General features: G+C 37.6%; 1 protein-coding gene across 6 annotated transcripts in view; it reads left to right on the top strand.

Moving 5' to 3' along the window:
• palld (palladin, cytoskeletal associated protein) overlaps positions 1 to 22,443 on the top strand; it is a 481,585-nt gene that overhangs the window by 439,980 nt on the left and 19,162 nt on the right. For all 6 annotated transcript variants that reach the window (XM_051927636.1, XM_051927635.1, XM_051927637.1 and 3 more), the window contains 3 exons: positions 3,980 to 4,204; positions 5,415 to 5,564; positions 17,608 to 17,696. In XM_051927636.1, coding sequence (XP_051783596.1) covers positions 3,980 to 4,204; positions 5,415 to 5,564; positions 17,608 to 17,696 — 464 coding nt within the window. The remainder of the gene's footprint in view (positions 1 to 3,979; positions 4,205 to 5,414; positions 5,565 to 17,607; positions 17,697 to 22,443) is intronic.

Here is a 22,443-nt window from a genome sequence, read left to right as displayed (position 1 = left end):
ACGGGAGCAGCTGAAAGAAGAAGAAGAAGATTAAATCACCGTTGTTAAACTCTTATACAGTAGTGCATGCCAGTGTACCTTGGAATGGACAAGAATCATTCCTTGTATGCACCCAGTGCTACCAGATTAGGCTTTGGCTCTCTGCAACTATGTTTTGATTAGGCATGGTTTGTATTCTGGCAGGCAATTATGATATTTCTGTTTATTTGACTTTGCAATTGTTGTCCTCGTAAGGATAAAACTGACAGAGAGCAAAATGTGTTTACAATATTTTACAGAAAGTGGTATTTTTTTAAAAGTTTTTACTTTTGTCTGACAATTTTCCTTTTATTAAACATTTTCATTTTCACATCTAAGGTTTTTCTAGACAGACCTTGAGATTTGCCATGTCTTTTTCTTTTCTAGTATATTAATTTTCAGATCATTCTCTAATCTTGTAGACAGCATATCAGATGACACATGCCATTTTACTTCTGGTTTTGTCAAAGTGACTAGACCATTAGATTTTTAGAATCTTTAGTTTCTTCTGGTTGTGTTTCTTTTAAAGGCATTCTCACCATGGCAGCTGGAGCTCTCATCTCTAAAGTCACTAATTAATTAGAGCCATATGGCAGACTATTAAAATCAAAAATACGTTTGCTTGGTCTTCGTGATCACTGGCTGTTCCTGGCTAAATTTAGCTTGTGGAGAAAATAATCATGCTTGGCTCCTTTGTTGCATATTTTATGAGCCCAGCTGGCACATATGTCTGCATATTATGTTTTTAAGAAGTCACCTTAGAATGCTGGCTGACTGGTCAGTGGTAAGCTGTGCAGAGTGAAAGCAAGTGGTAATCATGGAGTCATAATGCAGGGTCCAAAAGACTCGCCACCACCACTCTTCCAGTTCCTGACTGTTCTGAGCATCTGGTGTGTATATTTATTTTACATGAGAGCAGACTTTATATGGGAGCCTATTTTATGCATTCATTTCTCTTTTGACAGATTCTGTTTAATGTAGGTACAAAGTGCTTTGAGTTAAAATAAATAAAGGAACAAAGTATAAAATATACTGTAGCATTACCTAAAAATCTTCACTGACAAGCCAAGCTGGACACTCTGCTCATCTGAACAAAACTCCAGTCGTATTGTCCAGGCCATGCTATACAGTATGGAAGATATTCATTTGCTGCTGTTAGAAAAAAGGTTTTACTGAAAACATTTCCTACTCACTTAACAAAGGTATTTGTGCACTTCTACAGTGAGGGCGATATCTTCCAATTGATAAGAAGCAGTTTGTAATTTAATATTAGCAGGAACCTAGACTGAAATTAAGAGTATCACACTAAATGTTTGTGAAAGTCTATGATGCTCTTATTCTTCATAAAAACTGAATTTTTCAAAATATCCAGGAAGGCTTTTTCTTTAGTTGGATTATTGAAATTACTAAATACAAATTCAAAGTACAAAGCTTCGACTTTCATTTGTTTTCTAAATATTAAATAGTTTCAAAAAGATGTATGCACATATATTATTTGTTTCCATACAAAGTATTTTTACATATACATACAGTTCTCTTGAATAGGTTAATGATTCAAGTTTTCCAAGTAGCACTGCCCCGGTCAAAGTCCCTTGCAACTCCCTTGTTCTCATCCTGCTTTGTATCCCTAAACATCTGGTTAAAGGTCTTTTGGGATTACAAACATTGAAAGAATTGCTTTTTTATCTTTTCATTACTAAGAAAGTTACCACTCCCTACCCTTAAGTGCTGAAACTGAACTGAGAAATGCAGATGACAGAAATATGGACTAGCATACAGGTGGAACACATTTTCCGAGTATATATTGAATTGGCTAAGGGAGATTCCTGTCAGGCCTTCCTAAGTTAAGTATGTAAGCTACAATCAAAAACTAGAATAATGAGTTATAGGCCACAACTGCCAGAATTTAATACATTGAACTGTGTCTATGTATCTTACACTTCCTAAATAATTGCAGACAATTCTCAGTTCTTGCTCATGTTCAGAAAGCATCTTGTTGATCTATTTTGAGAACTTTAAAGAAAGACTATGAACATTTCAAAATGCCATTATTGCAATACAAAATGCTGATATTATTCAATTTTATATCCCATTTTTCTCAGTCAGGTTTACAGAATGCTTTTCTGGTAGTAATATATGCAGAGCAGGATTCGTTCTGGAAACAGTCTGTCATCTTTAAGGAGTATACTTTAGTGAATGCAAATGAACTTAATTACAGTGAAAGTATAACCTAATTCTGTGTACAGTTTCATGCAGTTTTCCCACTCTAATCCATCCATATAGATGGAGAACGGGAAAACTCATTATGCACAGGTGACAATTGCTGTGCACTATTAGAGTGTAGGTATTCTGCTGAGCATTCTGGGATGCAAGCCTAACTAGACAGTTTCGTTTAAGTGAGTTTAATTTTCATTTGAAAGGCCAAGCAGGTTATTTTTTTTTTATTTTGCCCCAGGATGCCCCATGTTTCTAAAAGCTGCCTACCCTCTCAGCTTCATTTTAAATGAATGACTTTTTACAGGAAATGCTACACCCAAGAACAGAGAGAAGATGTTTGAAGAAATTCAGAAGGACATGTTAGAATGTATTTAAAGGAGTGCTAGTATCAAGTATTTGTACATTGTAACTGCTTTTTGCACTCTCATTTGTCTTGTGTCTTGAAATGGTTTTCAAAATGACAATAGTACAGTTTTAGGTTTTCCTCTCTTTTAAGAACATGGAGTTCAGAGAAAAAAACCTTGTCTCAAGACTCTTATAGTTTGTACTGCCAAGATTACTGAGCAACGTGCTGTTCTTTGCCATATACTGGAAGCATATCCTTGAGCCCCATAATCATGTTCTCACTTTGACCAATTGCAAGCAATAATTGCAGTATGATGTTACAAAAGTCAGTTTCTCCAGAAGTTGTGCAGCAGTTTTTTTATTTTATTCTCAAAAAAAAAACTGTACCTGACTACAATATGATCATTTAAGTGGAAGAGTGTAATTGGGCACCATAAATTTAATTTTTCAGTCAGAGTGACTTAAGTAGACTCCCACAATGTGAAAGATCTCATAAAACTAAATAACACAATATTTGAGGTATAAGACCACAAAGTTGCCAAAGTCTTTAGGCTGACTAATAAAGAGTAGTATTTCCCTCAAGTAGCAGATGGTATCCTTATAAGTCATTAGCCACATGTATGGATTTTCTGGCTGTCCAGCCATGTAGAATTAAATCATATGAACTGAAAAGTCACTGCCACTCTCATACATGACTAAGTGTTTTAGAGATAATGACCTAACAGAGCAGATGACTGCACTTTGCTATGCTTCTTGATATGTTGTACTATTCATTTAATGTTTTTTACTACGTACCTAGATGTGTTAAAAAATAGTTCAGTATTTATAAATGGAGCAGCATGTTAATACAATGTTCACCAATGGCATTATTCATAGTTTAGACCACTGACTCAATTTCCAGCTGTAGTGCATTCTGAGTGGAGATGGGATGTTCACCACATGTCTAAGTGAGTTTTCTTTGGCTGTCTCTGAAAATTTAAAGACTGTCAGAATTTAAGTGGCCATGCAAAACAATTTAGTCCAGGGATTATTTTCTGTCTTATGCTCAGAGAAGACTCTGGAGGCCTCACTAGGAAAAACATAGATACAGGAGACTAAAGAAAATTTGTGTATAACCAGGGAGATCATACAGTATTTGTAGTACTGAATTACAAAAATATTTCATTTGCACTATTTTAACAGAGTCTTCCAGTTCAAGACACTCTTTTGTCAAGGGGCATTTGCTGTGTTAGGTGTCAGTACTGATACTTACTGTATTCATGGGCTGTTCACTAGCACTATTTCAATCTGTTGTACTTAAAGTGTTCCACCTGGCCTTCACAAGGTCGATGCAACATCTGGTGGAAATTGTTTGCTTCCAAATCATTAATAGCTGCCTGGTTGGCTGTGATTGCTACAGGAGTACAAAGTGTCCAGCTTTGAGCAACGCCTGATCAGTGAGATTGAGTACCGCTTGGAGCGGTCTTCAGTGGAAGAGTCAGATGATGAGGTACAGCATGAAGAAGGAGAATCTCCTGGAGAGATGGTGGCTCCGTTTTTTGATATCAGACTGAAACATTACAAGGTGTTTGAGGGCATGCCAGTCACATTCACCTGCAGAGTCATTGGAGATCCCAAGCCAAAAGTAAGTGAAGAAACATATATTCTTTATACATAAAGTGTTTCATATATGCACAGTATATACAAACACTCTCTTGAAAGGCATTTTTGATTAGTACGCAGATAGATTTGAGTTCAGATTGGATATTTTGTTTTGTTTTGTTTTTTGGATGAATTAGACAATATGCCTTTTGGTGTTGGGTTGCTGGTTCATCCCCACCGTTTGAGCTGCAACTAGATAAATGTATACCTGCGATTTGCAGTTAGCCTTGGATAAAACTTTCTGCTAAAAAACAAATAAATATGCAGTGCTGTGTCTATCCACAGTGGTAATTTCATAGTAATAGTGTTTGCTAGTGTTGTTCTTGCTCTAGATAATATTCTTGCTTGATACAAAAAAATGTAACAGCTAATGTCAGAGGGTGTATCTACCATGAAGACTGTGATTTTAAATCATATAATCTTGTTAGCCAAAAGTATTTGCTGATGTTGCCACCAAAATACCATCGCAGTTCCTTTCCTGTAAACTGTTATCTTGGTGAACTCCATTTTCTGTATTTCATTCCGTTTTGCAGTTTAACATGATTTATTGCAGTTCATCAGAAGAGGTTTTCCTGATCACACAGGCTCATTTTTACCTCAACTCAAAATTAAAAATCCTATCTGAAATTGACTTGTTCTTGCCATGAGTAAATGGCTTCTTTCACCAACAGTTTAAAAGCACAGTTTCATCCTTAATAAATACACATTGAAACCTGACACGGTAAAAGCAAATCTAGCATTTGACTTAAAGGTATGTTAGTTGGTTTGTAAATCCAAAAGAAAAGACTGAAGGAGGTAAACTCATTTTCCCTGAGAAGAAGATATTTGAGAGGTAACATAACAGAAGTATTTAAATTTGAATCAGAATAAGCTAAGAGAATGCCAGCTCTTTAAACACAATCAGTTCTTTAACATATACAATACATGGAGCCACAGATATAAATGTTAGAAAACATTTCTTCATTTCTATTCTTATTATGGTTGAAAACAGCAACTTGGTGGAAAAAATAGCTTAATCTCAATTAAGCATTATTCTGAAGTCCCTAAATTAACAAGAATTGACCACCATTGTTTGAATGAATGAATTTACTTCATAAACTGTTATTTCTTACGGAAGAGTTCCGTACTTTAGGAAAACCAGACTCGGAAAGGATGGTGTCTACAGACATTAATCTCTTTACTACATCCCACAGATCTACTGGTTTAAAGATGGCAAGCAGATTTCCAAAAGGAGTGAACACTACAAGATTACCCGTGAGCCTGATGGGACGTGCTCTCTACATATTGCTGCTGTTTCGTTGGATGATGATGGAAATTACACCATCATGTCTGCCAACCCTGAGGTACCTCTTTTACACTGGCATGGAAACATATTTCTAAAAAAAGTAGGATTCTGAATATTAGTTATGAAAATAGTGCACTACTTTTCTGAGGCTGGGCCTATGAGGACAATTTTTCTCAGAGAACACTATGGCAGCCTGGTTCAGGATTTCATGTTCTGTAGCTTTGACTTAGTGATATTTAATTTTAACTTTTCATCTATGCATTCCTGAGTAGCAGTTATTCTGCTTGTATTGAAAGCTTTGTTTTTATTTGTCTACTTTTTTAAATTGTATATAAAATGCACTGATTAAGGGAATGTGCAATGTACTGTTAATTGTATTGTACAGTGCCTTATGGTGCTTACCATTTTCCTGGTTAAATTTGCTGAGATTACTCCTCTCCGCAAAGGTCACGAAGCAGGAATCCTCCATTTTTCTTGGGCAGAATGGGGTCTTTAGTTGCTTACTATGCATGAATGCCTTAAAAAGGTTTGACAATACACAAGGATCTTTTGTAATTCATAACAGGCAGTTTTGTTTAATAACAAGTTTTAGAGATTTGTGATTTAAGGAATACTGATTTAATGACAGTATCAATTCATCTAACTATTAATTTTCAAACCCACTTAAAGGAATACTCTACACAAAAATATATGTTTTTATGTTGCTTACTCCATGTAGGTTGTAGTGATGGCTGAGAAAATATTTTATCTTATGTTTTCATGCAGAACAGAGATAAGAACATTTCTGACATGAATGGGCATCGATGGTGACCAACTCTGAACAACGGGAAACAACATTTAAAATGTGCATAAAAAATTTTTCAGGTTACTCATGTTGTATAATCCATATGTCAGGTCAACCAGTCATATGCTGACAATGTCCAAACATGCGTATTTTACTAAAATACGCTCTTGTGAGCGAAAACGGAACATACTCAAAAAGCGAGCACGCATTGAATTGTAGACCCGCCTCCTCTCGTTATATTTATATTAATAGAGATGCACCAAATGAGGGACAATGAATAGGCAGTTACTGGGCTGGCCTTCTGAATAATGAACAGGGTGGTGGTGGTGGTGGGATTTGGGTATTTAATTGAAACACTTATTCAGTCTCAAACTTTGTTACCTCCGTTCTGCAAGAAAGCATAAGGTTAACATTTTTTTCATAGCATAACTACAAATTACATGTGTTAAGTAAAAAAATATAAGTTTTGGGTGGAGTATTCCTTTATTCCAACTCTGTGTCACATGGGACCAGAGCTTGACTCTGCAACTTTTGGGTTCAAAGCTGTAGCCAATCCGGCACAATCACAGGGCACACACACTCAGACAAAGTCAATTTAGAGTTGTTAATTACAACAGTGGTATTTTTAAAACAAATATCTCCTTAATCCTGTGTCAATTCCTTGTTGAATCTTCTTCTCACAACTATAGAATCTGATCACAGAAATGTGAGTCATAAATGGATTTAATTAGTGACAGCAATGATGTAGCAGAGAAGCATCCATGTTGGGATAAATATTGGAATGAGGTGGTGTTCTGTCCTCCTCGATGTTCTCCTTACACTGCTTTCCTTTAGTGTACTTTCTTCTGGTAGTCCACATTTGAAATTTGTTGTTTTTTAAAAAAATTTTTAATGTCATGTGGTAGGTGTGGCAATGCGCTGTGTCAGCGTGTGCTCCTAACCTCAACCTCAATGTTTAAAGAAATTTTACTGAAAATTTTGTGGAATTAGTGTATTTCATTTTTGAATTATAAAGTATATGCTAGAGGCAGGATGAAATTATTATATAATAATAATAATTCATTACATTTATATAGCGCTTATCTCAGTACTCAAAGCGCTATATAAGAGGTAATGTAAAAATTTTCCCCAAAAACTTGCAAGAAGCAGCCTAGTTATACCTTCTAAAAGCCAACGTTTATTTTATATGGCTCACAAACAAATATCAAAAGAAGAAAAAGTACCGTAGCCATCTCTGCCTAAGTCCGCATGTATTTATTTAACAGCTACTTTGGGGTTCCCTCCCTCATCGCCAAAGTTGTAATTGTTAGGTTATTTGGTGACTCTGTGTATAATGTTCCCTGCTTTGCACCTTGACCTGCTGGTATCACCCGAGTTTTAAGATTGAAAGAGTATGTTCATAAATTCATGGATATACACTTAGTGACTGAAGAAGGTTCAGCTCTGGTATTATATAGACGTAGCGGCATATCTCCCATGTCTCAGTTACTGCCTGGTTCTTGCTACTAAGCCACCAAGCTAAGGCGTCTTCTTACCTATCATTACCCATATATAATTGTGTAAAATTACTGCATCCATGTGATTTGACTTTTGAATTCAGATATATTTGGCAGGTAGTAAATATATTTTAAATGTTCAGCTCTCCTCACTTGTTTAAGGCCCATGTGAAGTCTGTCTCTCTTGGCTTTGGTCCAGTAAAACTAGCTGAAGTTTCTTAGGCCATTTGTAACCTTACAGCAGTTTAATTACCCACTCACTAAAAATTGATAACATTTCAAAACTTTCATATGACTTTTAAAAAAGCCACATGCTTACACTTTGTGAGACATCAACTTAGCCTACCACCCAGGAAATTACTCGGTATAGTCAAAACTTTCCAACAGGGCGTTGAGATGAAACATAGGGTGTGATGAAGACAGCTTCTTACGTCATCTGCCTGTTCACTGTGCAATATACTCTGCAGGGAGATGTGGTGGACACAGCTCAATTCATTCTTATTCAGCACACTTACATTAACTTGCCCAGAGTGTTATTCACATTTGTACAGTGTAGATAAAAGGAAAACTACAACCACATGTACAGTAATTAGAACTATTCACATATAGTAGATACCTACACATACAGACTTTTGAATAAATTGGTTGTTAATGTGCCTAAATACTAATTACGATATGGATAGGCTAAGATTGGATGGCAAATGAAGCGCTACATTCCCTTCCAAACAGAAACCATCTGCCCCAGGCTAACTGGTCAACCTGCCCCACCCAGGGTGCTAAAGCAAAGCAGCATGGAGAAGGAAAATGTCAAAGACTAGCAAAACAGAATGAAATTTTGACATTACTATTACCTTCCTAAACAGGAAATTCAAACACACATAAATTCCACCCCAAAAGCCAAATTATTTATGAAAAAATGGTAATTCAACACAACAAAAGACAAACAAAATCAACAACTAGAACTTCATACAGAATTAAAGAAAGAAAATGCAACTAAATTAAAAACTGACAAACAAAAAGGAAAACATCAATTACAAAGCCCTAGCTGAAAAAGTACCAAAATCCTAGAAAACAAGAAAGTTCAAAACCAAAAATCTTAACTGACAATATTAAATTCCATACTCCAAATACACCTATGTCTATTCAAAAATCCAAGCAATAACATTAACCATTAAATGAGCAAAATTAGAGAATATACAGAAAGCCAAAGAGTCTAAAAATCAGGGGACTGAGGCCTCTCTGAGGCAGATGGAGATCTCTTATGGTTCCCTCCAGTGTCTGTAGTTTAAATTGCTGTAAAATCTGAATACATGACAAAGCAACAATTCACAAATACAACATAAAGGGTAAAATAGAAACAAAAAGTGGAAAGGAGCAGACCCAGGGATATGGAATGAATGAGAACCTTACAGACATTACATCCAGGTGCTAGCAGTGCACAAAAAGAACGGCACATCACAAGGATTGACACAATTATTAAAAAGAGCCATTGGTCAATCAAATTGACTCCTGCTGTCTCCTACCTAGCATCCAGTGCGGTTAGGATAGGCTCTGCTCACCTTTACAACTGCATTAAGTGGGTTTGAGGGTTTTCTGTTATGACATATGGACAGCCTCAACAGCTGCAGTAAAAGAAGCCACTACAATAGGACAATGAGTCTTCAGCTTTGATTTACATGCTGAGACTGAAATCATTCAAGAGTTTTGATAGATGCTTTAGTTAGGAGCTGTTCCTTCTATGTTAGGTTTATTTGCTCTCAGAATTTTAGGAGCACATGTGTCACTCCTTGTTTGCCTTGTGATTTGCAATGCCATCTGCTTAGCATCACCATAGAAAGTCCAGTACGTAGGATCAGGTGGAACTGTTTACTTGTTACCCACATCATAGCTGACTAAATGAGAGCCAGTGCTTTCCCATGGGATAATTATCAAAAATATTTGATTTTTTGCTGTTTACTACCCAATTTCTAACCAGATTTTTGAATTAATCATCAACATTTGACATAGGAATGATATGAACACTCGCACAATGTTAATTTTCATTACCATTTTGGTATTAGGAATGCGGAAAACTTACATTAATCTGACAAGCGTCAGGATTAGTTTGAGCTTTCCAAAAAAAGTAGGGTCAAAATACTTGTGCTTATGAAGCAGAGTATATTTTAAAAGAGCAAGGCAAGAGAAGTCAGAATGAAATTTAAATTGTTATCAAAAATTAGCTATGTTACCCGGCTTCACCCCGGAAACTTTGTAAAACAATAGGCATTAGTTAATCGGGTGTTTCAGAAGTGCTATGCAAATAATTAATTGCTTTTCTTATACAATATTTGTATTTGTAATAGTATTTGCAAGAAGTGTCATAGTGGTTTAGACTTCAAACCCTGAGGCTGTGGGTTCAAATCCTGCTACTGAACCTGTGTGACCATGAGCAAGTCACTTTACCTGTCTGTGCTCCAATTGGAAAAACAAAAGAAATGTAACTAGTTGTATCTCAAATCTTGTAAGTACTCTTGAATAAAGGTGTCAGCCTAGTAATAATTTTATTAGGTCACCACTTGATTTATTATACAAAATTACCCATGAGGGAAACACTAGTGCATTTTATCATTTTGGGCTTTAGTGAGTTGGCTTTTGTTGATGGTCACTGCAAAACATAATTGTATAAGAAAGTGTATTCTTTTGAATTGAAAGAGAGAATCAGCAGGAATAATGTGACATTTGAGCATTTATTTAGTGAACCACCATAGTGGGGTAAAGGAAATGAGCTCAGTGTAAAGATTAATTGGAGTTTGAGCCAATGACCTGTGTTTTAGAAATCAAAACATGGGAAAACTGTAATGGTGTTTTGGCACAAATGTCTCTAACCTGTTCTGGGAGCATGCCTAAAATGTCTCTGCACCCCGCTCTGCAGTTCCTACCCCAGAGCACAGTAATGTTAATTCCTCACGGTTGCTCCAATGCTTCATAACATGCCTGATTCCCAGAAAAAGTTCCACTTGAATCTCGCTGCACAATGATCCTGCTCTTACAGTCCATTCTTCGCAGCTTCATTCTGGCTTACTCTGTGTTGCAGTTTCCCATGGAGGTTTCCACCACTTAAAGTCCCTGGACGCCAATATTTGCATATGTTATGTCCAGCAGCTATCCCTCTCTACACCGCTTCGAGTCAAACACTGCAGACCTGCATCTTATAATGCAGGGTACAGGTTTACCTATTATCTTTATTAAATGTGTACAATTTCAATTTGTTTACATAGTTCACTCAAGTACAGTACAGTAATCCCTCGCTATATCGCGCTTCGACTTTCGCGGCTTCACTCTATCGTGGATTTTATATGTAAGCATATTTAAATATACATCGCAGATTTTTTGCTGGTTTGCGGATTTCTGCGGACAATGGGTCTTTTAATTTCTGGTACATGCTTCGTCAGTTGGTTTGCCCAGTTGATTTCATACAAGGGACGCTATTGGCAGATGGCTGAGAAGCTACCCAACCAGAGCACGTATTACGTATTAAATAAAACTCTTCAAATATATTGTGAGCATGGGGGCTGTTCGCACCCCTAGAGGATACGGCCGCTCCTCAAAAAACGCTGAAAGATTACCTTCACACTGCTGTCTTCCTTGCTGGGCTTACATATGGCTGCTTTGTCAAGCGATATGCTTCCCACACTGTGCTTCGCATACTTAAAAGATCAAACAGCACGTATTGATTTGTGATTGTTTGCTTTTCTCTCTCTCTCTCTCTTGCTCTGACATTCTCTGCTCCTGACGGAAGGGGTGTGAGCAGGGGGGCTGTTCGCACCCCTAGACGATACGGACGCTTGTCTAAAAATGCTGAAAGATTACCTTCATGTTGCTCCCTTCTGTGCAGCTGCTTTGTCAAGCGACATGCTTCCCGCACGGTGCTTCGCATACTTAAAAGCTCGAAGGGCACGTATTGATTTTTGATTGTTTGTTTTTCTCTCTCTCTCTGACATTCTCTGCTCCTGACGGAGGGGGTGTGAGCAGAGGGGCTGTTCGCACACTGGCCTAGAGGATACGGACGCTCCTCTAAAAAATGCTGAAAGACTACCTTCACATTGCTCCCTTCCTTGCAGCTGCTTTGTCCGGCGGTGCTTCGCATACTTAAAAGCCAAACAGCCCTATTGATTTTTGTTTGCTTTTATCTCTCTCTCTCTCTCTCTCTGTCATTCTCTGCTCCTGACGCGCACTCCTTTGAAGAGGAAGATATGTTTGCATTCTTTTAATTGTGAGACGGAACTGTCATCTCTGTCTTGTCATGGAGCACAGTTTAAACTTTTGAAAAAGAGACAAATGTTTGTTTGCAGTGTTTGAATAACGTTCCTGTCTCTCTACAACCTCCTGTGTTTCTGTGCAAATCTGTGACCCAAGCATGACAATATAAAAATAACCATATAAACATATGGTTTCTACTTCGTGGATTTTCACCTTTCGCGGGGAAGTCTGGAATGCAACCCCCGCGATAGTGGAGAGATTACTGTATTCTTTTTTGTGTTTTTCAGCAGTTGTGTGTAGTCCCCTATTAAAGTCCAGATGTGGTTGTACAGTAAAGCAGTACTTGAAGTGGATATACATACAGTAAATGCCAATCCCCTATGCGTTACACTGAAGTAGTAGCCTAAGAAGCAAGGGGTATTTCCCCATTAGAAATTCAAGTGTCACTGTCTGTGACTGACATTTGTCTCTTGGAGTGTACATGCGGTGGGATGGGGTGAGTTTTGGGGGTGTAGCAGTTCTCAGTGCTGCAACCAAGGTGGTGGAGGTCAACTGAGCAGAACGGATAACCAAGATAAGAGCCAGAAGCCAACAGCACAAAACGGCGCTCGCTAACCAGAGAGCTTTGCATCATTATTAGACTTTGCCAAAAGTTTCTCTTTAATTCTCACACTGTGATGACATCTCTTTTTCCTATCTAGCACACTACCCTGACTTTATCTATCGTATCTATTTATATATATAAATATATATTTATATATATATACCGTATGTATAAAAAGAGAGAGAGAAAGATCTTGAGTCAGTCACCGAATCAAAAGAGTTAGACAATGCTGAAAGTTAGGGCAAAAACAAAATAAAAGCCAAAGTAAAACTGTGGAATGAATATGGATCAGGAAACTAACATTCTAGAGTCTTTTCTTTATTTGAGAACTAAATGTGGACGTTTTAAAGATGGCAAAACTGACCTCATTATGATGCCTTCATGACATCACCTGCATCAGTGGTGTGTGGCATCCTAGCAATCGATTCCAAAAGAGTGCAAAAAGATGACATCACAAACAAATAACTAAAGTGAAAACAGCAAAAAAACATTTTGTATACTAAAAAATTTAATTTGTCACAGCAAGTAGTGTACTGTATATAATGGTTAAGAAACCACTAGGGACTGCATGGTTGCCAACTCTCTCTCCCTTTACCAACTTTTTTGTGACCCAAAACAAATCAGTTAACTTGTTTATGCTTTATGTATAAAAAAATGCAGAACATTTGTGTAAAGCGAGCTAAGATTGCACCCACAATGAAAGGACTGTGTGAAGTAAACATAAGCTATCACACACACACTGCAGACATAATCCTGAAGATAGGGATAATTAAGATGTTTTCCTTGATGCAGACTCTACATGAATGATTGTGCTTTTTTTCTTTTTCAAGTCTTGCTTATATAATACTGTCTTAACAAAGTCATTCCGGAACACTTTCTGCCTTTACCCAAAGACTGTGGTGACTGAATGTCTATACTGTACATCCATCCATCCATCCATCCATTATCCAACCCACTATATCCTAACACAGGGTTATGGGGGTCTGCTGGAGCCAATCCCAGCCAACACAGGGCGCAAGGCAGGAACAAACCCCAGGCAGGGTGCCAGCCCTCCGCAAAGCACACACACTTCTATACAGTGCACACTAATCTGATCTGATCTGATCATACTGAGCAACCTGTGTAGCTTCGGACATGGGCAGGGCAGAGAGTCACAGACTTACATTTACATTTATTTGCTTAGTAGATGCTTTTGTCAAAAGCGACTTACAACAGAGGTAAACATATTCAAGTAACATTAGGCTAGGGTCTAATAGTGTAATAGAACGGGTAACAAAAGTTGATTGCCACAACTAAAAAGATGTAATAACTAACTATGCACAGAGAATGATATGTAAAGCACAATCACTACAAGAAGCCAAAACCTGAAAACGCTTGCCTCTCCTGAAACAGACGCCTAGGAACCTAGAAGTTACTCACCTGGAACCTGGTGCTCAAAATAAAGTCTGTTCTCCAAATTGTTAAACGTTCCTGTAGGTCTGCTAACTCTTTAGTACAATATAAGGTCCACATGCGGGCGGTTAAGGCTCTGACTTTTCATCTAGCTAAGTCGAGTGCTCTTTGTGATGCTGGAAATTGCAGACTTTTTTTTCTTCAGTGCAGGCATGACAAAAGGCTTATGGGTTAGGACTGAAATGGACAGACTTTTATTCAGTTTTACTGAAAAATATCTATTTTTATAACAAAAACATGTACATAAATCACATAAGGATTCAGGTGTCTTTATTTAAGATTTAGTAGTATTAGTATGATCCATCAATACCATATGTCTCTGTGTCCCTCTCATTGCCCCAATAGCTTTTGTACTGAATGTGTTAAAATAGCATTCAGATCCCACTTAAAATTGTTTCACTTTGGAGATGGTAAAATAATTGTAAAAATGTTCAGCATGAGAGTCCATTGGAAAACAGTTGTCTTCTATCAGTGTATGCCAACCAGCTTGAACAAGATCTCAGTTATATTACAAATAATTTTAATTGTTTTATTCAGTGCTGGTATATGGTAGATTTGATGCATGTCTTACGATATTCTTCTGTTTCTTACTACTCTCCATACGTGCTAATAATATTTATTTTAGACCTGGCGTTAAAAATAATAAAATATCCCGTAAATTTTGTATTGATTAATTGCCCACTAAATTGTGCTGTCAGTTTTAAGGCAGTCTTTATGAGCAGCAATTTTGGTGAATCAAAACTTCCTATACTGGACACATTTTTGAATCTTTGCCCAAGTACATACATTACATCTTTTACAATGCTAGAGTGGCAGCATTGTTGAAAAACATCCAAAAGGGAATGGCAGAGCATTGTCATGTTTTAGATGAAAACTCAATGGCTGATCAGTTTGTGAAAAGCAGCGCCACTACCCTGATTAAAGATGCAAGTAGCAGCAACAGCTCTAAATGTTTGGCACTCACTTATTTTAAAAATCCCAAATTCTGTAGCCCATCAGTTCAAGCTTTTTGTTTGTCTTGGACACAAGAATTAGCACGTTGGCACACGTCACCACACATTATTCAACACAAAGTCCTGACAACTTTTTGCAAACTTTGTCAACCCCTGTATAGAAGTCAATGTACAGTACCTTCCTTCCACATGGAAAAAAAAGGCTTTGTCTTCCAATTTTAAAAAGCATTTATTTACAAGCAGACACACTGAAATAATAAAAACCTATCAGGCCCCACCAAGCGTATCTTTACAGCTGTCCTGTAACATGAAAAAGCAGCAGCAACTACCCCCACCAACTCCCACACTTCTCTTACCTGACTTCCTCTCTTTGTCTGATCGCCTTTCTGATGTGCTAAATACGTCACTACCTTGTGGTTTCCCACAACAAAAATGTGTGCTCTAGTAGAGAGTGTATGTATTATACCTGAGGTAATTTTCCCAACCAATTCTTAAAACATACTTAAATGGTCTGGGCACAAGGGCACAATGCTTCCTAGAATTGTTTTTAAGCCTACCAGCCGATAAGAGCAGTCAATTGGTGCCACCCTCATGGCCTTTCCATAAAGTCCAAACTTAAGACAGATTGAAGAATTCTCAGATTGCATATTTTTAATATTTGGCCAATATCTCTATCTATTATAAGATCGCCATACCTAGCAATTGTTTACTTTTCTTTTTCTCAGACTTGTTTTCCTCACTTCTTCCTCACATAGCTGAATGCAGCATTTTTGACAAGCCACCAGTTCTTGTTCCAGTAACAGAATCCTGCTTAACGTATCTTTAAAATCTTAATAGGCTCTGAAAATGATCCTGTGGCTGGAGACAACATCTTCTATCATAGGCTCTGGCGCATAACAGAAACAATTTCAATGAACTGATAATGTTTCTTAAATTTTAGTTTAAGGACAGATTTGGGGCTATAAGACCAACAGGGTTGGAGAAATGGCATATCCTATTGCTCACTTTAACCAGGCTCTCAAGATCACCACAGTGAAGAAGAAACTTCAGCCAGTGGTACAGAACTAGCATTACAATGAAATATATAGCATTTCATTGGTACACTATGGGCTGCAGATAAAATGGCACAGCACAAGTAAAAGTGCTATGTAAGCTCATTACATATACCTACTGTATGCTGTTGGGCACCTGAAAACCCAAACTTAGATATGTAGAACTTCCAGAGATCATTATGCTATAGGTCTATGATCATTAGCAAAATGCTAGTCAAAAGCAGAAAAAAATCTAGCTACCCAGCCCTATCTTTTCCATCAGCATCCTAAAATGAGTTATAATGTTGAGATCATATAAAGACTGTTTTGATGCTAATGTCTCACATCCCTTGTAAAGTGTATGAAAACAACTTGATTAAAGTGTGAGAACTGCAAATTTCGGCCACAGAATAATATGAAGAAAAGGTAATTGAGAAATAGTCACAGTCTATCACAAGGCATGATGAAATTATTACAAAGCAAAGTAAACTATATCACCACCAATGCTACAATGTACTGTACATTAGGCTCAATTTATACTATGTGTTATTCCAGTGTTTTTGTATCTTTTCCTTAATGTGACATTGACCGTATTTCAGAATCACACATGTTCCTGTTCCAAGTCTCATATATTCACCACTGTTATATCAAACATCATTCTTCTGGTTGGTTTTCCCATTCAGCAGGCGACAACAAATGAGTAGTGGGGGGGTATTAGGTGTTAGTGATTAGCTACCTCAACCCTAGGCTGAAAACAAAAAACAAAGAAAAATTTTTAGGCTTATAGCTTTGCAGCGCTTGCACTTTTCTGTCGTCTACAGAGGAAGTACACACATCCTCTGCAAATCTCCTGACAAGTCAGCACATGACAGGCAATTGGCTTTTGTTCCCGTTGGGATGAGATGGAGACTGCATAAATACAGTTGGTCGCTGTTTGCTGCTGAAGGCTTCGCGTTTCTGAGAGTAGATGAAAACTTTGTTTGTTTTGCCAGAATTAAGGATCACTTTGGCTAAATGGCACCTCTAGCTTTAAAAACAGAAACTGTGCGAATCTTGCAATAAACTGTAAGAATTTAGCAGCAGAGTTAAGTTTAATGGCCTCCAGTTTTTGATTTCAATTATTTGTATGTTGGTTAGAACTGGAAAATCCTCAACATATCCATCCATCTACAGTGTAGTTGCCAGCTTTTTAGCTTAAGAAATCCTAGAAGCTGTAAGCCATAAAAAACAACCCATCCAAATAATAAAAAAAAAAAAAAACTGGTGTAAATAAAATAAGCCTCTCGATGATCAAAGAAAGCCCAATAAAGGTGCAAAAATTGCCAAAAACATTTCTAAGCATTACCTCAATCCATTCATCAGTTTTTTGAATGTGCTTCCACCTGGTCACAGCAAAGAGGAGCACCACCAAAGTCGAGATCAAACTGCCACAAATCAAATTATAGACAACTCTGTGGATTCTGCTTTTGTTCAATAAATACCTGCTTGTTACATAGTTTTTATATTAACTCATTGTATTTTTAAAATTCTCTCCTCACGCAGGGCAGGACCAGCTGCACTGGAAGGATGATGGTACAGGCTGTGAATCAGAGAGGGCGTTCACCACGGTCACCCCCTGGACACATCAGAAGGTAGAAATGAAAGTTACTGGTTTATAAATTCACTTCAGTATCAAGGACTGAGACTAAGCTCTCTAGCAGAATTAAATAAAATGCGTTATTTTACATACTGCCGTTAGTCTTTCCTAGACATTTAGTACAAATGCCTGAAACTTGTGTACTTGGCTTATTCGCCCTTTCACAAGCAGTCATCACGCTCCAGTTCTTTGTCCTCTTGTGTTATGTGAAGTAGAAATACCAGCCATGAGAAGGGCATCTATAAGGGCTCCTACAGCCCTGGTACTAGGCAGGTGTTTACCCTTCTTTAAACTAAGGACAAAATATGTTTGAAGCTCCACTTCTGTACATAATCTGTGGATGTAAATAAAAAGTACTTGCCTTTAGGAAAATAAAATGGGTTGCTGCCATCTTCAGTCAAGAATGACATTTAGTTCTGCTATAATTAGACATTACAACATAATAAGAAGTGTTTCCTGACAAAAGTTTGTAAAGTAAAATGATTACATCTTGCCTGAAGAAGGGGCCTGAGTTGCCTCGAAAGCTTGCATATTGTAATCTTTCTAGTTAGCCAATAAAAGGTGTCATTTTGCTTGGCTTTTCTCTAAAGTAAGATGAGTAAGAATAAAACTGACAAGTAAACTGTAGGCCGTTCTTCAAAATATCACAGTCAGAAAGGACATGCCAGTAGGCGCAATTATAATGGGTAAGGGTTTGCTTGAAAAATATTAAAGCAAAAATGAGCAACATGATTAATAACTTGATCATGAAAAAGGGGCAAAGTGTTTCTTTTTGATTTTTTACTGCCCTGTTGTTGGCAACAGCAGTCAGAGCCGAATTTTTTAATCCAATTCAGGATTTCTGGGAGGTGGCCATAGCCTTTCTTAGAAATGATGGGTGCAAGGCCCAAACCAGCCCTGTTTGCAGGGTAAGGTGCCAGTCCACCACAAGGCAATAGTAATCAAAGTACATACCATCAGTAAATGTAAATTGTTTTTGTTAAAATAACTCTAATCCATCTCAGAATGAACTACAAAATAATGATATAATAAAATCCTTGCAGAACTAGAAAATATTACTAACATGAAGACTGGTTTGAGCCCGCTGGTTTTATGTAACCTGTATGCTCTTATCAATGAATCCATTTAAAACGGGAACATTGTTGCCCCATTTGGCCTGCCTACCTACTGCGCTTTTCCTGGAGAGCTGTATAGAATTTCCTCACCACTTCACTCTGAGTGGTAAGCCAATTTGTTCAGTAATCTTTTTTATTTACTGCTTTCCTTGGTTAACTCCATCATGAATTAGTTTATATGTGCATCTCTTGAGACACATAGTTGTATAGTTCAGTTAAGAATTGCACCAGGAGACTGAGATGTGAATTAAGCCTGTAGTCTACCATACCATTTCTTTAAAAAAAAAAAAAGGTAAACCCACACCATCAGCAGGCATATACGCAATTTTGTATCACCCCTTGTGGGTTATAACTACTCAGCACCTTAGTCTGATGATGTTTTCTACTTTGTCTGAAAAAAATGCAGTCTAGATTGGAAGCCAATGATTATGTTTCCTTTCTAAAAGCATTCCATTAGTAAAGACGTTTGGGTGTTTTATGAATGGTTTACAGACCTTCAGACAAACCACCCAAGATAAGGCACCTTGTAAATCAAGAGAAAAACTTTTTCCGCCTGGAGGAAGATGGACAAAGCAGATTAGGCAAAGAAACACTACTGCGGAGAGCCAGTGTACAGCTCATTTAAACCTGCCTGCTTCACCTAATTTTGTTTGACAAGTTAAATGCATTGCTTTAAAATAAATCTCTGTACTGCTTTAGAAAAACAATTTGCTGGCAGATTTTCTCTTCAGGCTAGAAAAAAATTTAGGAGCATGAGAGCTATCAAAATAAAACAGCAGCAGTAGTGAGCCAAGAAAGTCACCTGTGTTTACATGATAACATTAAACTGCATTTAGAACCGATGTAGATACCCTATCTGGATGATTTGGATTGACTAGCTCCTTGCTAAACTGGATGGTTTGCTCTAGTTTAACTTTGTGGCCCTAATTTATGAGTGCTCTTTCTCTAAAAATGGATTAACCATACCCATTAATGTTATCTAACATTTAGCAGGATGCAGTTTTCTGCTCAAACACCACTTAAATGAACAGTGTCCCTGCCACTGGCAAATATAGTATATACTCAAATACCAAAAAAGCAAGTTTCCTGAATTGGCCACGACCATTAGTCTCAAAGATTTTATACTAATGATTAAATATCCTTGTTTACAACCACACAGCTCAAGTGAGTAGACTAGTATAGTATATTCAGAGGACAGTCCATGAAACTCAGCATTTAACCCCCATCCGACAAAAAGAGCTAGACAACTAAAGAGACCCTTCTAAAATGGTTCATGTCCTGTGTACATTTTAAATGAAATATGTATGAACAATGAATAGTTTTTAGTTAATTTAAAATGTAATGGCTCCAAAAGTCACACAGTAATTCCCAGAAGGTATTTTATAAAATGACTGAATTTAATTCCTTTTCTGAAATTTTAACCAAGAGCTCCCTTTCCCATCATTCCCTAAGCCATTGAGAGGCATATTCCTAGAAATGTTTTGCTATACTCTGGTGATAAAGTTAGAATCTTCATCCAAATTAGCCAGTATCACCTCAAGGACAGATAGATACAGGAGAAGGATGAAGGAGGTTCCATAGGTTGCATTTAATTAAGTTTATGGTTTGCATAGAGAAGAAAACATGTCTCGATGGAAGATTATATTTGCAGCTGTATAGTTCATTTACATCAATTTTCAAAATCCACTTTTACCATTGCCTTGGACAGTTAAAACCTATCCTGGAACCAGGGGACAAAAGATAAGAACAGGCCTAATATGTATCATTACAAGAAATTCTTAACTGAACTCACTGGAATTGGCAGTAGTAGGTTAATGTGCCCCCATCCAAAGTGTTAACAGAACCTTAACAAGTCATGTCAAGCTGACAGCAAAATTTTCCATTCTTCTGCAATCCTTAAATTGTTTGCTTTTGGAAAAGAGTTTAAATTACAAATATACTAATATAAATACAAAAAATCTGCAGTGCTTCTTCTATAGTTGCTACACTGGGTTCAGTGGTGTCAGAGGACATTAGACCAGAAATCTTTTTGCATCCTTGCAATCTCTCATTTTATTTCAAGCTCACAACAGGGCAGGGAGAAGCTGGACAAGGAGCTCAGTTCATGCTACACAGCAGACCTGGCAGTGACCTGGCAGACATCTACTCCATTTAGGAAGCCAGGCTAAGTAGTATTTAAATCCTGCCACGAAGAGGTTCTCCTTGTGAGTGCAACCAAAAGGACCAAGACAAAATACAATTGTGCATCCCTTTAAGATTTTATTTACCTTGAGCGCCTGGAGGTCTAGAAACTTTTGGCACATTGTTTCTAATCATAATTTTTGAATGAGTTACATTTTCCTGGAGACTCCAGTCCAGCATAAAAACAGGAGCTACAGGACAAAGCTAGTGGATGCTGCAGCTTTTTCACAAAGGTTCTTACATCAAAAGTATGTTTTTGCAGAAGTTGCTTTGTCAGAAGTATATGGCTCTCTAGTGAGGAGCTGTGTGTTACACTGCTTGACCTTTTACTGGTACACCAGGCAAAGTCCCTGACCTTTTAGTCATACCCTCCCTTCAGCTTCCTGAACTTGTTAAATGAAGTGACTTTCATTTGTAAACTCAGGAAGACATGACAACACATCCACACTGATGTGCTGAAAACCAGGGCATTGTTGGACTGTACAAAAAATAGGATGGCACACAAATAACAATGGAGTGACTCCATTGCCTATTTGATTGGAAGATATTTCTTTTTCTGTGGTCAAACAGTTTCTTTCCATAGAAAGGCTTTCTGCTGAAGTGCCTGATTGGATGCTCTTCCCCTTTTTTAACATTTGTGACAACCACAGCACTTGAGCTGAACAGCATCTTTGGGCATAATAAATTGCTTTGTAAAACTGGGACTGCTTAAGACGTGATGCAAAGACAGCACATTTGTTTTGCATAAATCATTCCAGTCAGTTGTGCAAAAAGACGCTTCACAGTACATTTTGTATTAACCCTCTAAATTTAAAGAAAACACATGCTGTTTTTCGAGCTTCCTAGAATGATTACATCAGCTGTTTTATAATTTACTTCATTTGTGATCTATTTATTCCATTATCCATTGAACAAGGCAGAAGTGATGAAGCAGTACTACTATCTCAGGGATTCTAGGCTCAAATGCTGTGCCCAGTCATTGTCCATTTGGAGTTTGCACATTCTCTTCATGTCTTCACTGGTTTTCCTATTACATTCCCAAACATATGCTGCCAAGTAAGTATGTGTGTGTGTGTGAGAGAGAGATTATAGGAGCGTGTTCTTCAATGGACTGGCACCCTTGTGCCCAGCGCTTCCGGAATAATCCTCAGCACCTCATGACCATGAGCTTGATTAATTGCAATTGAGAATGCATGTATGTATACATACATACACACTGATAAGCCTCAATATTAAAACCACCTGCCTAATATTGTGTAGGTCCCCTTCATGCCACCAAAACAGTTGTCATCTGTCGAGGCATGGGTTACATAAGACCTCTGAAGGTGTCACCAAGACATTAGAAGCAGATCTTTGAAGTCCTGCAATTTGCGAGGTGGGGCCTCCATGGATTGGACTTGTTTTTCCAGCACATTCCACAAATGCTTGATTGGATCGAGAGCTGAG

The sequence above is a fragment of the Erpetoichthys calabaricus genome, chromosome 5, assembly GCF_900747795.2.
Source record: "Erpetoichthys calabaricus chromosome 5, fErpCal1.3, whole genome shotgun sequence".
Taxonomy (NCBI): domain Eukaryota; kingdom Metazoa; phylum Chordata; class Cladistia; order Polypteriformes; family Polypteridae; genus Erpetoichthys; species Erpetoichthys calabaricus.
The sequence above is the reverse complement of the archived record's forward strand: the minus strand, read 5'-3'. Positions and strand labels throughout refer to the sequence as shown.